The 24,290-nt window shown below is 38.7% G+C and overlaps 1 protein-coding gene across 13 annotated transcripts in view; it reads right to left on the bottom strand.

The window, feature by feature from the left end:
- The window catches only part of CPEB3 (cytoplasmic polyadenylation element binding protein 3), an 88,582-nt gene extending 64,337 nt beyond the window's left edge, over nt 1–24,245 (bottom strand). For 6 of the 13 annotated variants that reach the window (XM_015288837.4, XM_004942160.5, XM_015288843.4 and 3 more), the window contains exons 1-2: nt 16,793–16,820; nt 15,538–16,448 (exon numbers count right to left, since the gene is read on the bottom strand). In XM_015288837.4, the coding sequence (XP_015144323.1) occupies nt 15,538–16,437 (900 nt within the window). In that variant the 5' untranslated portion in view covers nt 16,438–16,448; nt 16,793–16,820. Of the gene's footprint in view, nt 1–15,537; nt 16,449–16,677; nt 16,706–16,792; nt 16,821–18,493; nt 18,868–23,717; nt 24,034–24,201 lie in introns of those variants that run through there. The other 7 variants (XM_015288840.4, XM_046942993.1, XM_046942991.1 and 4 more) reach the window with 6 other exon arrangements.
- Between the last annotated feature and the right edge of the window lie 45 nt (nt 24,246–24,290).

The raw sequence follows: 24,290 nt of genomic DNA, 5'->3' as shown, positions 1-24,290 counted from the left end.
GGAATATGGCCATGTGGCAAAGTAAAACGATCACTTTGCAAAAGAATCAAAAAACCTGTAAATAGCAAGTGTTACTTCCTTTGCAGCTTGGCACTGGAATGTTGCCAATAGCAACATGACTGACAACACAGATGTGGGCAGAATTAGCACAACCAGAAATTTCAGTAATTTTTTCCTTATACTGGATTTCATAAAAATACTGAGTAAAACCAAACAAGTAAGGAGAGATAAAATGTAGACAGGAGGGGAAAACGGGGTAAATTTGTACATGTCCATGGTAAAGAACACTACAGCAGAGCTGATAGTACCAAGTCTTAACGGAATTTTATTTTAATTCTACATTCTTTTTTGAACTTTCTTTCTCTGGGAAAAATAATAATAAGGAATAACAGTCAAATGTTTTCTTATGTTATCATTGTTCTTAGAATGCCCACAGAAGAAATGCATCAACTTCTCATCTCTTTCTCTCTTCCCATCACAACCTACAGCACATTTTTACTTTCCTACATGTTCAGAAGTTCACTGAGCAAAAGGTGAATTTTTTGCCTTTTTTTTTTCCTCTAGCTTATTCCCTATACTTCAAGAAAAATGAGGAAGCTTAAAAGAAAACAACAGAAAACAAAACTTAATCGTATACAGATTAGGGAAACAATGCCACTTGAGCAATGACAATTTGGGCCTCTACTTAAGAGCATTTAATCATCTTCACTATATAGTTGTACTATACAACCTTCACAGTTAACGTGAAGGAATTCAGATGAAACCCAAAAGCCTTGAGAACTTGACCAACTCAAGCAGCTTTTCAGAAAAAGGTAAATGACGTTTACAAATGTACCCGTCTTATAAACTCTGAGCCCTATAATGTCACAAGGAACCTAAAAATCTTTCACTAGAATGTTTGCAATTTGCATTTCCAAAAAGCACAGAAATAGGAAGAGACAGAACAGGCTTTATACTGAATTAGAAAAACTAATCCTAGTTATATTCTTCATTTTAAAAGTCATTTTGTGTTGCGGTAAAGATGAGATTCTCTTTTTGTACGCACTCAAACTACATCAAAAAATACTCAGTCTCTACAGCCATAAGACTTGGCAATGTCAAAAACAAAATATTCTGACAAGCTACTAAATATTCAGTATTTACTTGTAAACTCTGAGGAAGAATGTAATGGAATTTACCCAATCTTTTCTTAGATGTGGTGGCTATAGGGCAGGCTGAGTCTGAGCAGTTTATATGTTGGAATTACAGAGAACAGACCAAAATATGGCGCTGCTGGATACAAATTAAGTATATTTATCTCTTGTTCTATACTATACTGCTCTTTTCTTTCAGCGACTCAGCAGAGCCTTGTTAAGCAATAACCTACTTACTGCACTGTTTGAATGATCCTTTGCTATTCTTCCAACACATACTTTGATGATATGCTAAGCACACTACTCACATTATCACTAATGTTATGCCTCTACCTCAAATTCAAAGACAGCATTCAGTCAAATACTTAACTATACAACCTAGTACTTCAACTAGGAAACTGTTTATTACCAGCAAACAACAATATAACACAGTGGAAATTTTCCAAACATATTCTTTTCTCCATTAAATAATGGCAAGTAGACTATGCGTTTAAAAAAAAAACCCACAAATCAGCCATTATTCTAATACCTCATTATGCTACTGTAAGGAGTGATCTGTACGCAACTGTCTGAGCGCTCACAGACAGCATTCATGTTCAGCCTTATTTTGTTCCATGTGATGTTTTAGATAAAAATCTGCTCATCAGTCCGGTTTAGGAATGCATCTCAAAAAGCTGATGTATCCACTTTCTATTATAGTTACTGATTCCAGCAACAAATGGCTGTAACCACTCCAAAATATAGGATTAAGATAGTTACACCCAAGATGACCAGCAATTCAGAAAAACAAGCAAATGAAAAAGGGTGTCAGCAGTAGGATTTGCAAGTCCATTCGTTATAACCTTAAGTTATAGAAGAGACACCATTGAAGTGGTTCAACGGCATACTGTACAAAACTTCAACCCTGATAAGCTACCTTGACTTTTCTACCATTCTGTTAGGTAGAACTATCCCTGTATTGCACACCCAGTAAGGAAAGGTAAACTTTGACTTAAGAACTTCCCTTACTCACTAAAAATGAACACAACTGAAGTGCAAACCAAAAATCACAAAATGAAAGCACTACAAAAATGCATACTGCAAATGGGGAAGGGAGTACTGGGGGTACTACAGCATAAAAGGATCCAAATGACCATACTTCACAGTCTGGACTGCACAATGCAAATTGGAGTAGAGACAAAGTATAAGGAAGCTCAAATATATACAAAGTGAGCAGTCTATCCCACATTGTTATAGGATAATGAGACAAAACAGGATAGAAAAGCATGCAAGTAGTAATGGTCAGATGTCTGATCACCTTTGCTCAGTAGAGAAATCTCAAACAGATTTCTCTAAAACAGAAACAGGTTTTTTTTTTTTTTTCAATAATCACTGACATGGGATATATATTGCCAAGATCAAAAATAAAATAAAATAAAAAAAAGGAGCACGTTACTGAAATGTTTATGATGTTTAAGCCTTATGGCAAACAAACAAACAAAAAAAATACTGAAATACTGTCTCCTACCTCACACCCATGCTTTTAAAAAACAATGCAATTAAAATAATTCCTAATTGGCATATTTCAAGCCAGGCTCCTGTACCATGTCTGCTGTGTTCAGGAGATAGCAGTTCATGAGCAAAACGACTTGTAAGTGCCAGAATTCTGGCTGGATATTTCCACCAAAAAGGAAGAAGATATTTCATCTGCTCCTATAGGACAATATCTTCACCTGCAGGTTTAGAAAACTACTCTTAAAGAAAAGAAGAATTTTTCTATTTCAATGCCAATGTAGTCCTTTACTTTTAAAAGGGGGGAAAAAAAAGAAAAAAGGGAAAGCACAGTGGGAATACTTGTTCACTAAGAAAAGAAAAGTGAGGTCACTTACTGACAGGCCTAAAACAGGACACAAACACTCTCAATGAAAACCAGCACCAAAGACGACAAGAAGGTGACCTTTTCAGTGTGATGTCACTTTGTATTCAGCAGGACTTAAACAAGATGTTTAACCTATTTGCTGCCATTTCACTGAACTCGCTTGTGTAAGTGGTCGTATCCTAACATTATGTTATTGTAGCATGATTAATATGAATGACAAATTGTGGCACAAGAATTAAAAACCTGCTTATGAAGACGAACACACTGAAGTCCAGCCAGTCACGCTCTTCCTAATGGAGACTGAAAATAGTTTAGGCAGCAAATGTTCTCCATCCTGGGCCTTCATCCAGAATATAACCTATTGTAGAAGCCAAAGCTGTCATAGCCACTTTCTCTTAAGGGAAAGAGGACCACAGGCTCTCTCCAGCTGTGCATTTATTTCTAACCATGAGTTGAGGACTCCTGTATATTCACTGAGAAATGAAGCAATCCTTTTGCAACTGTTATTATGCTATATAAAAAAAAAATCATTTAAAAGCATTTAGTGTCAATTCCATAATGAACTTCAAAGTTATTGAAGGCTGTGTATATGCAACGAAGCAGGTGAGAAATGCATTCAAATAACTTCTACACATTTGGATTTAATGACTTTAAATAATTCAGAAAAATTGCACTAAAATAAACCAATTTACCTAAGGATGGCAAAAGACACAACTTATTTACTTACTTTTGAGCTGAAACCAATTCAGTACAGGGGAAACTCAGTGAACATTGCTCCAGACAGTGAGAAGATTTTCAGATAAAAGCCATCCAGTTTACAACTCTCCTATTTTAATAAGGATTGACAGGCACCTTAGCAGACTTTGTTATAAAGAAAGAACCACTTAACCACACTCAGGGAGACTGTAAGAAGTTCAGCATTAATAACTCAAATAACTAATAACCAACAAAGGTTTTGGAAAGCCCAGGCATGTGGACAAAATAATTGAAGAAGTATTATAGGAATGTGATAACGTATATATCTGCCTGGTTAAAAAAAAAAATGCAATAACTGAAGTAGGATACAAAACCGTAGAAGACAAATGCTCTTTCTAGTTTTTATGATTGAATTTCACAGATGTCTTTAAGAAAGAAAAAGTAGAGCTAACAGCATCATACAGTAACTATACAATATTCTGGAGTATGATTTCTGGTTCTTGAAATAGCATGATACACTCTTGAAAGAGTATGATGGAGTTGATATGACAAGGATTACAGTGTAGCACTTCACACAGTGTTACAAACAAAAGTAACAACATAAATGAAAAAAAGTAGGAAATGGTACAATTGGGGTATGAAAAAAAAAATGCCAGAAAAGGGAAAAAGCAATAGTGCTGAACACAAATCATCTAAAGAAGAGTTACTAATGAGTTTTCTTAAAAAAAAAAAAAAAAAAAACACAACCACAAAACCAAAGCTTAAGACCAAATGTATTGACAATGCTAATATTCAAGCAGGAGCACACTAGCAATATTTGCAAGATCTCATCAGTATACAGGAGACCAGCTCATCATATAGAACTAACTAAATGAATCTGAAGACCTGCAGCAAAGCAGGATGATATTTAATATTACTAACTACAAGGTCATAAGATCAAGGACTCGGTTATCAGTATAAACTGAGACCTCAGCAACGAGACAAACACAAAGCAGAAAGAGTTAATTAGTAAATTTCAAGACAACTACAAACCACAGACAGAAATGCAACTGTGAAAAGGTAAAAATGAAAACAAAAATCCAGGCAGCATGAAAAGTGGTACTTCTGATATGTTTGCATCAGTCTACATCTGCATTCATATTTTATATATATTATATATACACACATGTAGTATCATTGTATACTCTCTATTATTCCCATTCATCTCCATGTCTGACTGAGCTAAGGAATGACCTATGTTTTGAAACCTATACCAGTTTGAGTTTATACTCAAACAAGGTGAAATAGAAAGAGAACATTCCAGTTTCTTTAACAAAATGAACCTTTCCAAACAAACTGTAAAACTTATTGCAATCCATTTTAAAGTAGTTGTAAATGGAATGCAGGAAGTCACTTACTCCTGCCTTGCTTAACAAGAAAAAAAAGTGTTATAAGTAATCTTCTATTTCTACTTTGTGAAACCATGTCAGAAGAATGTGATCCTGCGTAGGCAAGAGCCAAGAGACTCTCTACAGAAGCTTAGAATAAAACATTAATTTTAAGCTGTTGACAACTTCGGTTGATTCAGTTTCTCAGGTATCACAGGTATAGTTTCATTTATTAGCAGACAAAAGCAGCAGGGATCACCAAGCTGAGGACCCTTCCTAATGTAATGTGAAATCCAACCTTACGTTTGCAATATTTCATTAGTTAAAATACTCATCTACAGAAAGTGATGAGTTACACGGTCATCTTGCATAGCCATATATGAGCACACCACAACTTCACTTTCACTTTGCATTATTAAAATCCTACTTGTTCCCACCCCTGAAGTTTTCCTCCACTGTGCTTTAGTTTCCCTACTGCAGTTACCTACTACTAAAGACCTCGTGAGCTTTAAGAAAAGCCCTTTCTATTATTGCGAGATGTTTCATTGTTTTGAATTATGTATTTTTTTTTAATGACACGGGAAGAAACAAATGAGCCTACAAAGAGCATACAAATGTGACCATCTTAAAGCAAAAAAAAAAAAAAACACATGAGACTATTACTGCGATCATTAATTTAAAACTAAAAGGTATCTTTATAAATAGTATAAAGAAAAGAAAATGTCAGCAGCACAAAGCATACTATAAACATTTGACAGATTTGGTTATTATACATCTTAGTGGTTACTAAGCACACCAAATGACGATACTATATTTGTTTACAAGCCATCTGTTAATGTGCTGAACGCTAATAATCAGATAATACATTAATCATTTATTAACTCTTTACAAATGTGTAGTTGCTGTAAAGGTCATGTAGGAAACTGAAATAAAAATAGCTACCCACTGGTTCACTCTTTAATGCATTTAACAAATCTCCTTCACAAAGTACAATACTGTGTTACAGGACCCACCTAAAATAAGCTCTGTTCTCAGTGGAAAACACTTCCTTGCAAGACTACAGCAAACACAGTGGAATAATACATTAAACTTAATGTTTCTGAATGATGAACGTTGATGGCTGGAAAGACATAGATGGCCACGAGATGCCATGCTGCTAATTTTCTACCGTATCTCCAACTGCTTAACACATGATAAACTTTAGATTTCTGCCTTTTCATTCTAGGTTTCTGTCTAATAAAGTAAGCAGAATCAAGGTCTCCTGGACCTTAGTTGGTGCACAATGATCACATACAAAATAGAACTGCTTAGTGATTCAAAAAAAAAAAACCTTGTGGTGCTTGTACATATAACATGAAAATGTTACTAATATATGAAAAATGTTCCTTGAACTAAAGCATGAACATTTACTTAGAAAAATAGGGGTTAAAATTCCCAGTTAGTTTTTCTAAACCTAACACTGCCATTTTAATACTCCGTAGAATAGCCTGGACATTTTTTTTTTTCTAAGTTAACAGAAAAGACATAGAAAAAAAAAAGAAAGTTAGAAATAGAAAAGACCATCAGAAAAGAGACAAGGAATGACTGGATGATGGCAGTCATGGCAATGGAAGGCAGATGATCTAACACGCAGTGCTTTGCGTTTAGATATAGTAATTTAACAGAGCAATTCTGTTCCAATTCCTGTTCCTAAATTTAGTTCATCTACATTTACAGTGTAAATAAACTAGACAGTAGTGATGAGGATGAGTACCAATTCTTTAGTTGTAATTTCAACTTTAATCCTCAAAACCAAGTCAGACTCACTAGGTTGTCCTTCTTAATTCTTATGAGGTAGAAAATGCATACTCATTCCAGACAATATTAAGCCCTCATAGAGCGAGTGAAGATGATTCAGCTTGTGACTACTGAAGATTACTGGGCCTTGCACTGTAGCTTTAAGTTTTGACAGATTAAGCAGAACAGGGAAGGCCAACTCAAATGGGAAGCTTCGCTAAGAAAAAGGGAAATAAAAAGCAGGAACAGAAAGAAGGGAAGTTTGAAAGGAATGGAGTCAAACTGCACAAGACGGGATGAAACAAGAACAAGGAGTTATGTCCACAAAAATAACACTTCACCCAAAACCCTGACAGAAACCCCAAGCATCAAATGCCTCTGAAACCCACTAGCAAGTATGTACTCCACACACATTATTCTTATTAACCCTGTTAATGCAAGAACAACCTGTGGTGTTGATCAAAAGACTACAATTTGGTTGATGACTCATGAGAAAATCATCATAAAATGGAAGACTATTTTTGGCTTTGCTTACACATTCTACATTGCTCTAGAACATTTAAGAGACTCTGAATTTTGTAAAGCCATACAAAAAGACAAAAGCAAGACTCCTTGGGCAATTTAAATTGTACCATTCTGCATTAATAATTAAGTATACAGTAAAAATAATTTTTCCAACACAACTTATTTCAGCCAGTGCCAGAATGCACCTTCAAAATGATTAAAGTTCGTCTATAGAAGCTTTAAGCTGTCACATGCACAATTTGGAAGATGTATAGAGAAAACCACAGACAGCTGAAGGAAAAGTGGATCTCATTCAAAGAAATAAATTATTTTTCTTCTTTTCTGTAATACAGAGTTCTTAATTCCTGCATAATCACTCCTTAACTTAAATTAGAACTGTTCACATGTGACAATTTATTTTCTTCACTTCCTGGTGCTAGTTTGAGATCAACACAGGCAGCAAACAAAGGCAGTCAATGGATGTTCTGCTTTGAATAAAAAGCGATGTATGCTAAGTATTTCAGAATAAAAGCTTTTTAGTGTTCTCAGATTGAACATGAGAAGAAAATGATTTCTGCAAGCAATGCCTTTTATTTACATCTTTAGAACAGAAATTACACCACCTCTTCTTCTCCCAGCGCTAATGGAACAGAGGAGATCAGCATCTGTCTTTATACAGACAGTGCACAGTGCTTCTCTTCTATAAAATCTAACAATAGCTGACTTTTTTTTTAATCTGAGATCATTTTGAAATGCATGCAATAAAAAGACAAAGCCACGCTGAATAATGAGTAAAAGTAAAGTATCACTTAGTTGTGTTTTACAAATACTGTTAACAGAAAAAAAGATGTAACCTTATAATTAAAGTTTATGAAGACAAAAACATAGACCAAGTTTTAAGATACACAGACATCTTTTCTGTAGCATTTCACCACCTGCCTTTTGTAAACTCTGAAGTTTACAAGTAATAATCAGAGGATGGCACAAATGAAGATCCATTTCTATAAACAAAAATAATACATTCATCCATCTACAAACACCTGCTCATTAGTAGTATATACATGTAGTATTCTGACAACTGCTTAAAAGCAATGCTTCTGCACTTGAATTTCCACTAAAAGGAACAGGAAAACTAAATAAAGAAGGAATAATGAAAAAATGTGGGACCTCAAATTTAGTTCCTGAGTGTAAAATATGTCACAGTAGCCTAAAACCCAAAGAATCTAGACCTTGCTGATGCACTTGCCAGACAGTGGGAATGGTGAACAATTACACTTCCACCTGCACAAAACTATTTTTTACAGTAAGTATGAAAAGAAGCAAATTCTGTTAATAGCAGCTAAACTTACTTTATCAATGCATTTCTCAGGCAGGTGTCATTGACTATTGTCAGAGCTTGTTTTCTGAACAAAGTGAATTGTTTATACATACACAAACTTATACAGATACGTATGCACATATGTATTTTACATGTAGTTATACACAAAATGCTAACATTACTAAGAACGAAAAATTTGCCTAAAGCTTTGCAATATGCACTGTTTACTTCTCCCATACTACACATTTCACTTACTCCTATCACTAGGTAGAGGAAACAAACCATCTAAATATATGTAGACATTTAGGAAGCTTCCTTGTAGAAGGGAAGTTCTAAGTCCAGATAGCAGCAGGAGTCCAGAAGGAAATTTAGCTAACTTTATGCTGAGCCAACAGGAAATAGAAAATTCTGCTTCCTGTCCTTTCTGAAATTTCATTTCCATCACACCTTACTGAACATGTAGGCTGAGATAAGAAGTGAAAAAAACCTACTTTGGGTAGCACACTGTGCAACTGAGCACTTAATTGGGCTTGCAATAGACTAGAAAACCGATCATCCCCAAGCATAGGCAGAACCTTCTACCTACTTCCACTTCTATTCCATTTGAAGATCGTACAGAATTTCTTTATGTAGATTCTGATATCCTCAGTTTTCAGCAGGTAATTGCAAACAACAATTGTACACAAAAAGCTTTTTATACTGATTTCTGTTGAGAGACAGAGCAGGGGAAATAGAAAAGAATACATTTTGCACATGAAGTCTGGTAACTGCCACTATGCTAGCAGACTTGAGCAGATCCTTCTTAAATAACATATTACAGGCTACAAAAGCAAAACTGCATGCTTACTGGGGGAAGAAAAAACTGAAGTTTGTAAAAGCTTTTATGACGATCCTTTGTATATAAATAGTATTTCCAAATTCATAACATTATCTCAAATGGTCAGCAGGAAAAGGAAAAACAAAAAGGTCAGAGTATCTTCGAATCACTCTCACAGGTCATCACTGGCTAGTTTTGGTACGACGCTTTTCCCTTCAGACTAATTTGAGAGTTTTGGAAAGCACATTAGTCTACTGAGCCTAAGCGAAAATCAGATCTGTACAGTTTTAAATCACTAACTAACTTCCAATCAAGCAGTGCTACCTTCTAGCTTCCTGTTTGATGCGCTTCATCCAGGAAGCATTCAAAGAATCTTAAGGAACAGAGAACTGTTTTACCAGATGTGAAGAAATGGAAATGTTCATCATCCACACAGCAAACTCCTTCAAATTTTCTCCTTGAAAATCACCTAGGCCAGGAAAACATTGGTTTTCCATATCTCTTTGTCTGACATTCAATTCACAAAAGCTACCTTTAGTCGATAAATAAATAAACCCCAGGGAATGCAATCCAAGAAAGGAAACAGCAAAATAAACGGCATGCTCTTCACCTTCTAGCTTACCTCCCAAAGGCAGATAATGCCTTTAGCAAATCTTTAAGACAAAATCATTGATCCATTGTACTATATTAAGACCTTCGACATCTTTGAGGAAGTTTTGTCTATCTCACCTGCATATTGAGCTCACACCTTCACTCTACCTTCATTAATTTTGAGCGAGGGCTTAAATGTGACTCAATTGTTTACTTAAAATCAAAGGCAATCAGTAATTAGTGCTCAAATCATCACATTTTAAATATTAAACAGCAATGCATTTGTTATTCTGTACTGTGTTATTGGTTAATTTATTTTAAAACAAAAATTCAAATATTTAACAAAAAATGTAATATATTTCACAATACTAAAGCTAGAATGTCATGTATCAGTTGTAACTTTTAGGCTGATAGATTGCTGAGATAGCACAACATGCATTCTCACTCTTGAATATTCAGAATCAGGCTACTTTAGGCGTTATTTATGTTCAGTGAAACAGAAGCACGTCAGAAGGCAGGAGAGGGCAGGAGAACAGAAAATCCAACTAAGTTATTTCCACAACAACAACTATGTCTTCTGTGTCATTTTTGTTTGCTTCTTTCACAGTCACAGGCTGTCAGTACTTGTGTATCATCAGATAAGAAACATTAATATTAGACTACACTTTAAGAAATAGTTTCTAAGACAGTGATAGTGCTACTGTTACCAATACAGTTACCTACCATACCGTCAAAAAGGCAGCACCCAGAGTGTCAATTTTAGAACAGGGAAATAGCATTTCAAAAAGTCTTCAGATAAATTTATTACACGATATGCAATTTTTAGCTGGAAAAAAAAATCTAGATTTGAAGTCTTTTGATTTTTAACATTGAAATTAATAAGGTATTTCATATTTTTTCCCAGAAGTAGAAGACAATTATTCTGTGCATGAGTCTACTGTATGTACATTTATATATGTGTATATACATAGTTTATTTAGAATATGAACTTGCAGTGGAGTAGATAAAGCTACGTATGGACTAACATGACAGGCCCAAAGAACTTCTTTAAATATTTAAAGAAAATATTCTCTTATGGAGCTGTCTATTAACCATCAACTGAAAATCACATCAGAACTATCAGCATTATACTGTGGCCATTTCCTTGGTCTTCATTTCACTCACTAAACAGCTCCAGTATGTTTACTACTACACACGATAAGGTACTTGAAGCTAATTAGCGTATCTATATCTAAATACATAAACATACATACTAACACATATTTCTGCATCTATTTATACTCCAATCAGCTTCATGTTCGGAAATTTATTTTGAGTAAAATACGTATCTTTTAAAATTTTCCTTCTTATTTCAGCTGTATGTAAGCTAATTCCTATTCAAATTTCTATTTCAATATTTTAATTCCTTTTTCAAAAATAGAAAACAAGTAGGCCAAGAGTTTTGTCATTATTATCTCTGATCCCCAGCTACTAACAGGCTCTACAAGAGCAGGCATGTTGAAATTATCTTTACCCACAGTAAATACCCCATTATTTAGTTTTATTAGGGATGCATTTATCAGAAAAGCTGTCAAGAATGACTTGCTACATGCCAGGATCTTCAGAGCACTAAACTGCTATGCAGTTTTTAAATCTACAGTTTGCTATTATGCATTTTTGATGCTTTGTAAAGAACGTTACTGGGAAAAAAGTAGATCTAACTAAACTCCTATAAATTCTGAGAAATCTTTCATTTATTTGCTATAGAGTTATTGTTCTATTAAAATCCCACATGGTAGACTTCTCTAATTAGCATACTGGCCTCCAAACACTTAATTCCTTCTCCATCACAATTCCGTCTCCATCACATCCAACGCAGTAAAGATAATTTCTTATCCATGTTTTCAAGGATCTATTTCAGGTGCTACCAATCCACCTAACCCCACAAACTGTGTCACAATATATTTGTAAGGAAAAAGCTGTAAGGAAAAAGGAAAAAGAAATACACTATTTACCTGAGAAAACTGAAGGAAAAGAGAGATCTGGGAGCAATTCAGAAGCATGAGATGACAATAGCTCTCTTCAAGTTCCATTGCTCTACTGTAAAAAGGAACTCAGCTGCAGCCCTGGACCCACAGACAATCAGTTAATGCCAACCTCTAACACTAGAAATGAGGATCACCTGGCATAATGGCAAACACCGCTGCTCGTCACATGACAAACACAACAGACAAATTTGACCTAAACCACTCATAAGCCAAAGAACATTGAGAACAGATTGGCTGCATTTCTCTGTTTCAGATCTGGCCTTGTTTCACATCTATTCCCACAATCTTATCTCCAACTCTTATTTGCTACAGTATGTTTCATTCCATATCAAATGCCTTTTTTTGTTCGTCTTTACAGCTATCACCTTTGTATCTTCAGGTTTTTTTTTTTAATACAATGCAATCCACTTTCCTCAGTATGCATATTAGAACAGTCTCCTTCAAAGCGTTTTTAGTTGCCTTTCAACACTGACCACGATTCAGATGCCAACAGCATTCCTCTCAATTGATACTTTATGTGCTCTAGTAATTCAGCACAGGTCCACCAAGCAGCCACCTTATAGGCTTTTACATATAAGGCACACTAATCTATTGCTCAAATTCAGGGATAAAGGCACCTAGCTTATTTCTCTATACACATGTTCATTAGAGAAACATCAAGCAATTCTATTTTTTTTCTACAGAACTAAATAAACCAGAAGTTGATACCAGCTATCTTCAAATATTACCAATTCAGAACACGAATCTTGACTACAGAAGTTCTCTGCAACAAATTTTTGATCATTAAAATCTGAACTGAAAAAGAAGTGTCACTGTTAATTCCAACAGTGAACACATTAGTTTCCTTTTGACACAGAACACCTTGAGCTTCACACGTTAATAATTAATTCAAGATTAACTAAAAATATAAAAAGATTATATAATGCCAATGAAAGATAAAATAAAAGGTTAGTATAAAGAACTCACTAACTTTTACTAGCATAGGAAATCTACTGAAAGGTATTACTGAAGCAAATTGAAAACAACAAAAACAAAAACAGTTCTGAAGGGTGGCAGATGTACATGGATAAGCCTACCAGAACTACTTGATAGTGCTGACAAGCAGTACTTACTGTGTCAACATATTGCCCAATTTCTATGAGGAAAAACAAACAAACGCAACCACAACCCAGGCAGCAAATATTACACTCATATGAAACTCATTTTATCAATGTAAATTTGAACTAAACAGTTGCTTCCTACCAGGAGTACAGTTTCAAGATTTCTTTGTCAATTTGTGAAGTCTAAGAGCAATTGGCATTAATGCAGATCACAGCCTTGTATGCAAAGTTCAGCAGTTTGTACTCAAAAGAATGTTTGTTTGTTTCTTATAGTACAACAACAACAATATAGATATCAACAACAACAACAAAAAAACAACACAAGCTTTCTGAGTGTCTGAAATGAGACTGGTAATTCAGCTGGTGCTGAAATTAGTCTAAGTATTCGCTTTCATTTCAACAGGAAAAGACAAGATTATGTTCAAACAGAAGAAAACGCATTTCCAAATTTATATACTGACTAATATCTTACATTTTCAGAACCTCAATTTTAAAAATCAAAGGAACTTTTCTTTACATCATTTATCTACTTTCTTCCAACCATGATGACTAAATACCAGAAAGACTAATCTGTGACAATTTCTAGTCACAATAATAAATAACCCCTTAATGAATACACAACTTTATGTATCATGTTGACCAAAGCACAGAAATAAGATCACGTACTGTTGCTTGTCCTATTAAATTTACCCAAGTTTGTAACGTCTTAAATGGTGATAAATAAAAGAGTACTTGTAAACTGAAACATTTGACACTCCTAAAGAAACAACTGAGTGCTGTATCCACTAGCTTTTGCACTAGAGAGTTCTGTGCAACATAATAGCTTCACTAGGCACATTGTATCTGAAGTATAACCTTTCTCCGGACTTCAGAGCTAGAGACATTGCCCAGCAGTTTACCAAAAGACACTCCGCCTTAATTTAGGGTAGCCAATAAAAAATTAGCAACTCTCCCTTTAAACAGAATGAAGCAGCAAAATGAAATATCAGGGCTGACTGTAAGATACTCTCTTTGAATGGGACTAGAAAGTGCACAGGAATGCATATATCTTGCTTCAACAATCTCTTAAAGAAATGAGTGGGGTTTGTCTGTTTGTTTGTTTGCTTTGTTTCTAACACTAAGTGTCAAGCTGAACACTATTCATATAAAACCGATCTGTTACAAATGTTTGGGAGTTCATAGCTTACTGAGAAAGCTAGTACCTTAAAATAAAGCATACATGAATGATTTCACTGCATTCCAAAAGAGGAAATTTTGATATATTTGAGACTAAAAAAGCTAGCCTGGCAGAAAAGAGTGATTCACTTCACCTTGTATAGATAAAACTGCAAGTGCATGCCCTGCTTCTTTCAACTTAAAATGGATTTCACACCATGACAGGTTTCGTTCTGCATTAAAATTGCAAATCTTCTGTGTGGCCCAGTTTCAGCTGCAATTGATCTGCTTTGTCGTCATAGATTAAAAAAAAAAAACACTGAAGGGCACTGCAGCTTTAAATATTTCAGAGCTATGTAGCTAGTAAATAGACTCCATTGCAATATGGCTCTGAAGGTCGTGTCCTATTGTCTCTTTTCTCTGCAAATATTGTGAACAGCATAAATTAGTTTATTTTATACAACACCTCCCTGCCATTTCTAAATCACACCAATTATATTGGGAATTTCCTTACTGGAAAGGACAGATATGCCACTCTTTCCATACACACCCACGCTGCTTCTATATGTATTCAAAACGTCCCCCGTGAATATAACAGCAGAGGGGTATATACCAGACATACACAGCTTTTCCTATATATACACCTTATAGGAACAGATCCCCCTGTCTTTATGCTGGGGCATTTAACAAGTAGTTATTTCAATGGTGATAAAATAAACTACTGGATTTTAAGTCCAAAAGCACCTTTGGTTAAAATTAACATGTCAGTTAGAATACTGAAGCAAGCAATTTTAATGTCTTCTGCTTTTCTCATATGGAAGAACATGGAAAAAAAAAATATAGAGCACCAATAGAACACAGTCTGCCAAAGCTGCCTTTCATGTAGGAAGGCTACTACCTTTCTAATGCTACAAACAAACAAAAACAACAACAACAACAACAAATAAAAAAGGTAAAGCCCAGTTATGTTTAAGAACAGATTATAAGAACAACGAGACTGTTAACATCAAGCTAAAATTTGGAACCTCTGTGTATGCACTCTCTGAGACCAAGCTTATTTCTTTTATACGGGATGACTATTCAATGCATACATGAAGTATAGAGATGCCTCTCAGGTATAAAAGTAACATGAAATATACCCCTGCAATAAAATACAACTGTGTGATAGCTGTCACCACGTAGAAGGTACATTTACCTGAAAAGGCAACAGATTGTTGCCATTGTCCGTCCTGAACGCGTTGTCTTCCATCCAGGATTTGGGGGTTAAGGGTGCAGCCCGTGGGAACTTCGGAGGGGCAATGACATTGCTGGAGAATGGTTTTTTAAGGGGTGAAATGGGATTGAGGGGGGAGGGTACACCGACCCCCACTCCCACGCCAACCCCCACTCCAACTGCCCTTCGAGGGTCCCTACCAGCCTGCAGCCCACCCCAAGGGTTGGAAGGTGTACTCCAAGCTGCGTTTTGATGGTTATTCCAGCTGGAGGAAGAAGAAGAGGATGCAGAGGAGGAAGACGGTTTGCTGGTCATGATGGGCTGATGGCTGTAAGCAGCATTTCTCTGGGCAAAAGGTGCCTGATTAGGGCTCACAGGTGACCTCCGCTGCTGCTGCTGCTGAGCTTGCTGCTGCTGCTGCTGATGTTGGTGGTGTTGAGTCTGAGCTAGGCCAATTTGAGGAGAGAAAGTGCCACCAAATACAGGGTTGACATGGTGTGGAAAATTCTGGAAAAGCATTGTTCCATTGACCGGAGTAATCCCTTGGAAAAAGCTATCATCCACTGTGTTTGTGGTCCCTGTCGACCAGGTGCTGCCAAAGGAGGGAGACAAGGAGGTGCCGGCTGCAGGTTCTTGTTGAGGCTGGTGAAAGCTCAAGCCAGGCAAAATGGGAGACTCCATCTGCATCTTCTCCTTGCTATTTTGGGAAGGAGCCGATGTGCCGATACTAGTCACTGAGCTGTTGTCTTCTGGCTTGGGCGTCTCTGACGAGATGGGCGTAGAGGGGGCTTCTGCTGAGTTTGGATCTTGCTGCTGCTGCTGCTGCTGCCGCTGCTGCTGGGGCTGGGCTTTGCTTTTGTCCATCAGTAAATCATCCTGCATGGTTTGCGCAGCTGAAACAGTAGGGGAAAAAACCACAAAGACAGATTATTAGCATTGTCATTCATAGCACAGACAAGGCTGCTTTAATCATTTGCCGGTCAAAAATCTCCTCCTATTAGTAGTGCTATATGCTACAGCAAGTTGCAAGGCAAGCCCGTAATCTTCCCCCTCCCCCATTTAGGAACATGTAAGCTTCGATCGTGCTAGATTGCCTTGAAAATATTTTTTAAGATGCTTCACCCTTTTTGATGCCTTGTTTCCCTTCAGTCTAAATGAGAGATGTGCTTATAGGGCAGAGATATACAGCAATTTCGCCACGTCTCTTTTCTCTTACACCGGAACTCAGAGCTCTCACCCTGCAATGAGAAACTGATTCTGGTTCCTGTTTTTCCAAGCACCCTCCTCCTCCTCCACCTCCTCCCCCTGGCTATTTGCATACGTCAATAAATACTGCTGCGTCCTTCAGCAAGGTTAAAGAGACACCAGTCTCCGCTCTTCTCCACCCCCTTTCCGATGAGGGCACCTTTAAAGGAGCCGGTACCCATTTCCCCAGCAAGCAGCCAGGCTCTCCGGCCGGCACAGCCGTGCTGGGGCCGCGGGGACGGGGAGCGACCCTGCAGCGGGGCCGGGCCGGCGGCAGCGAGGGGCACAGCGCTGCTTCGCCGCAAAGGCGTCCCGCTCTACTGCCTTCTCCAGAAAACCGTCGGTCATCTGTTCGCACGGAAATATAAGGCCAAAATGAGCAGATCAGGGAGGTGCTATTCGGGTGTAATGCTCCTGATGCTTTCACAGTGAATAATTAAAATGAGGTTAATCCCAATGTTTTAACTAGAGACATGGCCATCTTTAGATGTGCAAGACAAAGACTAGGGATGGAATTTATTTGCCACATCGATACGCAAGCTTAAAGATTTAGAAGCAAATGTACATAACATGACTGATGACTGAGTCTTACACCTGATAGAAGAGGGGATTCGTACAAAGGAGGGCAGGTAATGGAATTTGATCAATATTTCAAAACACAGAAATACTAATGCAGATGTAGACATCATTGCACGGAACCAGAACAGGATCCTCCACACTTCACAGGCTTCTAGGCAACTGAAGTGATTATTATAAATCCCAAAAGCATTTTGAATGAGCCAAAACCAGTTTCTCAATTAAAGCATGTCAAAGATGGTCATCACCAAATGCCTAATTGCATTTCTACTGAGCTAATCACAGCAGCTTGGCCACACTGTTTTTAGGAATTGCTGTTTCAGTGTAACACAGTATAGTTCAGCCAAACCAATTATCTAGTTAAGAATGGTGTCCAAGAGCAAAGTCATTGACTCCTGACAACAGTTTTCTGATGGCCTATGCACACCTTTAGTTTATTATTTTTTAATTCCTACATAGTCATTCACAGACTTTTTACCTCAAATGAATGGAAGGATATGTTTCTGCTATTAGTTCAGTTACTTGGCTATATATACTACTCCCTAGTATTTCCCCTCTCCACATGAAATGGACAGCAAGGGTTCATGCAAAGGCTATGCTGTGAGACAACATTAGGGCAAGTTCCCAAGAACAGAGCAAACTATCACATCCAGCTGGCAGCCCTGCTGCTGCCAATGGGGCAGGGGAAACCTGGAGGCAACTTAAAGCAGTGCTGCAGAAAAACCAGACCACACCAAGCTCATTGCAGCTTTCCATCAACTGCATTTATAGCAACATCACCATTATTCCTAAGACTGCACAAAATTATTGACAGCTCCATAGCAGAGAGAAAAAGCATAATTGCTTATCCCTTCCCCATATAAAAGTATATTGAGAGAAAAATACAGCAGCTGAAATACTACAGTTCTGTCACCAGTAAAGTATATTTAAATCAGTTAGTCACCGGGTTATCTATAGTGACTAGCACAGCAGTTGGTTCACACATGTACCTTGACTTGGCCATTTGTTTTTGAACTTTATCCTAAAGACTGTAATCCACATTCACTTTCATACCATTTCTTAAAGGTAAAAATCACCACAATTCAACTCTAACTCTCTTGTCAAGGTCAAGACCTACCTTTAACAGCAAAGCCAGTCTGAGTGGAAAAACACTAGATTAAAAAAAACAAAACAAAAAACAAAACAAAAGGACTGAGAGGCCACCCATGTCTAACATTAGATTACCTTACACTAGCAAATAATCCAGAGGTGCTGTAAGTATTTGAGCAAATACATAATCCACAACAGGAAATCTATATCCCCACAGCAAATCCACCTCTGCTTGCATGCAGTAACCCATGCAGTCGATGCAGAAATTCTTAAGGAACAGTTACCTTTGGATTTTCTGTATCTAAAGCTCAACAAAACTGTGTTTATTTTCTTCTTTCGGGTTTGGTGTGTGACAAACAATCGGCCACTCTGGCAAGAGCACTTTGACAACTGGGAGCTGTCAGCGCATGCTCTGCCGTGGCATTCTGGGTTTTGCAGTCCGACGGGGGCGGCGTTGGCCGACCGAGCGGGGCCTGCAGCGCCGGGCGGGCAGCTCAGCTCGGGCTGCTGCGCTCCGCTGCCCAGGGGAGCTCGGACAGAAGCAGCGCCCGCCGCACCGAGCTGACAGCGCGCAACGGCAGCTGAGCTGCGTGTAGCGTTCTTAAACCAGGAGCATACAGTTACGCGGAGCAGCAATCGCTAGCTGAAGGAGTGCTTCCAGTATTCCCAAACTTCCTTCAAATCTCCAAATTTATGTACAAGGAATTATTTACAACGTCGTATAATCTATTAAAAAAAAATCACAGCTCTTACAAAGGAGATGGTGCCACGTTGCCTAGCTGTAGAAAACATTAGGGAGCCGCATGTCACAACACCACTTCTAAAAGCACTCCGACTCAAACACAAATAGGACAAGCATGAAACTTCAAAACAAATAAAAACCAGCACTTGGGCTGTATGATATGAATTACTTTTAAATTGCAAGTTATTGTTTCTTCATTACTGAGCTACTGTTATAACTCAACATCCTTTAAAGAAAGAAAAAAAATAGTAATAACCCTACTCAGGGCGGGGGGGAAAGTGAAAAGGAAGGTAAATATCTTACTATTTACCATCCACAGCCAGTCCATACTGCAGCCCCTCATTTTAACCACTTTCCTTCCACGGTCACCATCCACAAAGCATCCACGTATCTCCTACTTCAATACCCAGCCTGAAAGGATCTCATTTTGATGTTATGGGTCAGATAGAGTTTTCAGAATTTAGTCTGTAGGCGTTTGTATTCCGTCTTAGCTGATCCATGAATTATTCTGGATACTTGTTCTGGATAATCAATGATATTGATAATTCTGCAAAAGGAATGCTATCATTTGTATGAAGATCACATAGCAGAAATCTAAAGTGTGAAAGTAACAGTGTTTAAAAGTTTCAGGCTGTCTTTTCAAAGAATGAAATATGCATAGCTTCATGGCTGAACTCTGAGAAAGATAAATTAGGGTAGTTGAAAACAGCTTGTTAAACCACTCTTGTATTTGCTTTCTGCTGTCTATTTATATTGGACTGCGTGGCCCACTTGCCTTGAATTAATGCTGTAATTAGGAGTCTCTGAACACTTGCTCTAACCTGTTTGTACTACTCTGAATCATTAAAGGCCAGGAAAATTGCTTTCTGACAGCAGCTGAAAATATCTACTTTGTTGAAACCTCAGCTAGTACAGGGTTGGCTCTGATCTCTGTGCAGCCCTCCTTTATGTCCCTTCTTGCTCTCTGGGTCATTGCTCTGCAGATGCTGTGAAGACTGGTGTGGAAGTAGACAGGAGGCAGCTTCACATTGCAAATCGAATATTAAGATAAGGAAAGCAATCATAACAGTCACAAACAGAGAAGCGCTACATAACCAAAGAAATTCAAGCTTTAATGGAAGCTTTAGATCCATTAGCTACTGGAAGGAAAGCTTTTTTTTTCCCCCCTACCAGCCAACTGTTTTGTAATTGGAAGTTAAAAGATAGCAACAACAGCTGTATCAGAACACAAAAGCTTAATTCAATTTGATACCTGAATTTCTTGACCTGGGCCAGCTCCAAAGAAACAATTGTAAGAAAAGCTCAAGTAAGCCCAGCTAACTCAGCTAAGATTGTACAGAGTGCGTTTTTGTTTGATAAAATTCATTATGAAGTAATTTAAGCCTTCTATAGCTAAAAACCCATGCCAGTCTTTCTGTCACAAAGTGAATATTCCAACTAACTTGAAGGTTAAAGTACGTTACTGAAAAACTGAGTTTTATTGTAGAAACATTTTTCTCAGTTTATATTTGTCTCATTTGAGCTTAATGGAGGGCTCCTTCTATTTAGAAATATTTTATATATTATAAAATATAAAGTGATCTTGCCATTTAATTTTATATGCAGTTATTGAAGTAGTTAAAATGCAGTATTGACAAAAGAGAATACTTTCATATTGCCAGACTGCCTAGCTTTGTTAAAAATTGTGAATAATTCCAACAGCTGCAGTGTTGTCAGATGAGAAGAACTGCGTTAAAGCAGTGCTGCTGAAATGGACAGGTAAATATTTAATATACCTCCGTGCTATTCTAGCGTTAATTGTTTATGAGTTTCTTTGATAAGCTTAATGAAATCTGTGCAAGTTTGTTATCAAACAATTTAATGTTTTAAAATGCGACTTTCTGGCATAAATCTCATAGTTCTTAACAGCTTATATTGTTTTTGGTAGTTTTCATTTAATTCTGTATTTGCCTTCAAGTGTGTGGTTTTATTCAATTCAAAATGGCTGCCACCTCCAGCTGGCACCAGTGAAGCTGAGCTCTGCCAAATCCCAACTGGTAGCAGCCCTCATCCTGCACTTCGCATTGGCAAAAGGGAGTCTTCCTTAGGGAGTCCCCTCCAGGCTCAAATGCAGCTCTCATGAGGTGAAGGAGAGAGGACCAAATGAGTCAGCACAACCATCAGAGGGACAGAACAAAGAGGACTCCATTAAGGGATGATATGGAAAACAATAATTAAAAAAAAAAAAAAAGCTGCAAGAGCCATCCTGAGGTTTATAGCAGAAACTGCCAATGTAATAAAAATAAAAAGTAGAAAGAAAAGGAACAGTAAAGGGGGATGGGGAGAGTGAATTGAAGGAGACTTTGGGGCAGAATAAAGAATGCATTTGAATGGAGCAGCTGCATATCCAGTCCTGTTGGAGGGAAAAGATGAGGATGGAATGACAACTTTTGCTCTGTCAGGAAACAAGGAGAGTTCTCTCAAATTTAGAAACTGTTGGCTATTTATGTATTTTAATACCACATTTTCTTTCTGAGAGGCAAATAGAGATTCCATACCCTAAGCTGCCTAACAAAGTCTTGAAAATTGAAAAAGACATAAAACAGTTTTGAGATTTGGGGATTTTTGAGCTATTTGTAGGATGTTAGGAGGTCTGTCATGTTTTTATATGTTGCATATTTCCAAGGACATATGATGTACATACCTGCCAAATGTTTACCACGTGGCCCAATACACAAGTTTCAACCACTCTTGTCATCCCTCCCTCCCTGGCAGGGGGCAAAGCAGCCTTCTTTGTGAGAGACTGTTCTCAAGCCTTATATAGTAGCCAGGTGATGATGGATTCCAGTCACATTTCTTTGGGTAACTATTGCCCACAATCATTACTGCTGATCACAACCTCATAGCCTTATCCTAACTGGTAGGCAACTAGCTTATCCTCTCAACCCCAGAACAAAAACACAGAACCTGTACAAATCCCAGAATCCTGGGAATAAAATAGACTTCCTTACTTCTGTTTGTAAGATTTCAGAATAAATACTTAAAACCCAAGCATTTAGCTGATCTGATCACTACTTTGGCCAACAGACAATCCATTTATTCCAGATGAAGTCTAGGAACCACAGACTCTGGTAACCAGTACTGCTCTAATATTTCACAAGCAGCTGTAATTGGGAAAGTGGGTACTAGGTTCTCTTCCAGGAAGCCACGCCCACATGGTTTACTCAGCCTACTGTATGCACAAGATTTCTCAGTACTGCAAGTAAAACTGAATTTTACTGTCCTAAGACAAAGTTCAAAATACATTTTCTCGGACAGGATGTCAGCACACTACGTTCTTCCTACTTGCTTCTGTAGATAATTTCTATAGGAAAACTGCACCAAAATGTAACTGCTTTAGCACTCCTGACGATGATAGTTTTGGTAATCAGAAAACAGACAACACTGTCCTTATTCTATATATGGAATACAGCTTGTAAGTCTAAATCCAGAAAATAAAAGAGAAATGGAAATTAAGACCTGAGAAAAATAAAGTCGGGCACAAAGCAATAGCTAAAACAGAATAATGTACATAAAATTGGGTCCAACTGCATGACCAACTTATATGTTTGTTCTCTAATCTGACAACAGTGCAGTACTCCACTTTTTTTTTTTTTTTTTTTTTTTTTACACACATTTTACAATATTTTTCTCCCACCAAAGACTCAAAACCAGACTGATTTTCCCTTAGCTACGACAGCAGGGTCAAAGGATGAAGTACATTCTCTGCAGTCTCCTTCCTGTCTCTGCAGCTGTACAGAGCCAGCAAGCAAATTCTGCTCATCTCAAGCAAGAACTGATGTGCACTGAAGAGGGTGCACAGGTCTGGCGCTGGCCCAGAAAGCTACCACCTTGCACAGCAGATGAAGTATAACAGAGCAAGATTTTGAGGACTGGTTACATGCAGCAGAGCTGCAGCTATTAGATATACATACACATCCATCAAAACTTGAGAAGGAAGACCTGAGGCTGATCTTTACCAACCAACCTTTCTAGGAATTGAAAATGTAGGAAGCATCTCTGCAAAGAACGACACTGTCCTTTGCGTGGGGAACACAATACGATTCAGAACTTCTCCATGTGTGCCAATATGTGCACATTTGAGCTGAGGGAGGAGTGGGAGCGGGCCCTTAGAGGACAAACAGCAGCAGCTCTCAGGTGCTGTCTGCCCTTTTGTTCCATTAAGGCTTTTCAGATTCTAAAGTTCCAGCTTGTTATACTATCCTACCGTGTATTGACTTCAGAAGATGCAATGGCTTTTCAAAGCCCTTAAGGACTTATTCTCCATGCTTACGAGCAGCAGTGGAAGCGCTGCACTACCACCAGCCGTCTCACAGCTCACTCAGGGTGCCAGCGGCCGCCAGGCCTTTCCCGAGAGCAAAGGGCCGCTTCCAGAGGCGCCGGGCACTTCCCTCGCCACGGCCGCCACAAGCACACAACGCGATCACAGCCCTTCCCCAGCACCTCTCCCCCCCAGGGGCAGAAGCTGCACCTGCCAGCCGGCAGCGGCTCCTTTCCAGCTCCTCGCCCACAGCAGCGGCGCTGCGCCGTTCCCTCAGCCACCGTGAGGGTGGGGCTGTGGAGCGCAACGGCTGCTCCGCGTGAGGGAGAGCGGAGGCGCGAGAGCCCTTCCCGCCGCTGTCCGCTCAGTCACCCTGCGCCGGAGCGGCCGTTGCGAAGGGCGCGGGGCCGGGCACGGCGCTGATTGTCCCCCATCAGAGCCCTCTACGCGAGCGCGGCCCCTACCTGCCCCGCGCGTGGTGCCGGGCAGCAGTTAGGCAGCGGCAGCAAAAAGCAGCATAGGGGGAAAAGCGGGAGGGGGGGGGGGAGGGCGGTGGTGCCCCACGGGATCTTTAAGCTCCCGGAGGCAGCGGGACTACACTTCCCGGCGTGCCCGGCAGTCTCGACTGCCTCCTGGGCGCAGGCGCGCTGGGAAGAGGGCGGGGACGGGCGTCGCGGTTGCGCTCGGCCTTTACCTCACAGAGGCACCGCCGCCTTTCATCTCGGCGCCGCGGCGGCTGAGGCCGCGCCGTGCGTGCGTAGCGCCCTCCGCGCGCCGCGTCCC

The sequence above is a fragment of the Gallus gallus genome, chromosome 6 (genome assembly GCF_016699485.2).
Source record: "Gallus gallus isolate bGalGal1 chromosome 6, bGalGal1.mat.broiler.GRCg7b, whole genome shotgun sequence".
Lineage (NCBI taxonomy): Eukaryota > Metazoa > Chordata > Aves > Galliformes > Phasianidae > Gallus > Gallus gallus.
This window is presented reverse-complemented; position numbering and strand designations above follow the sequence as displayed.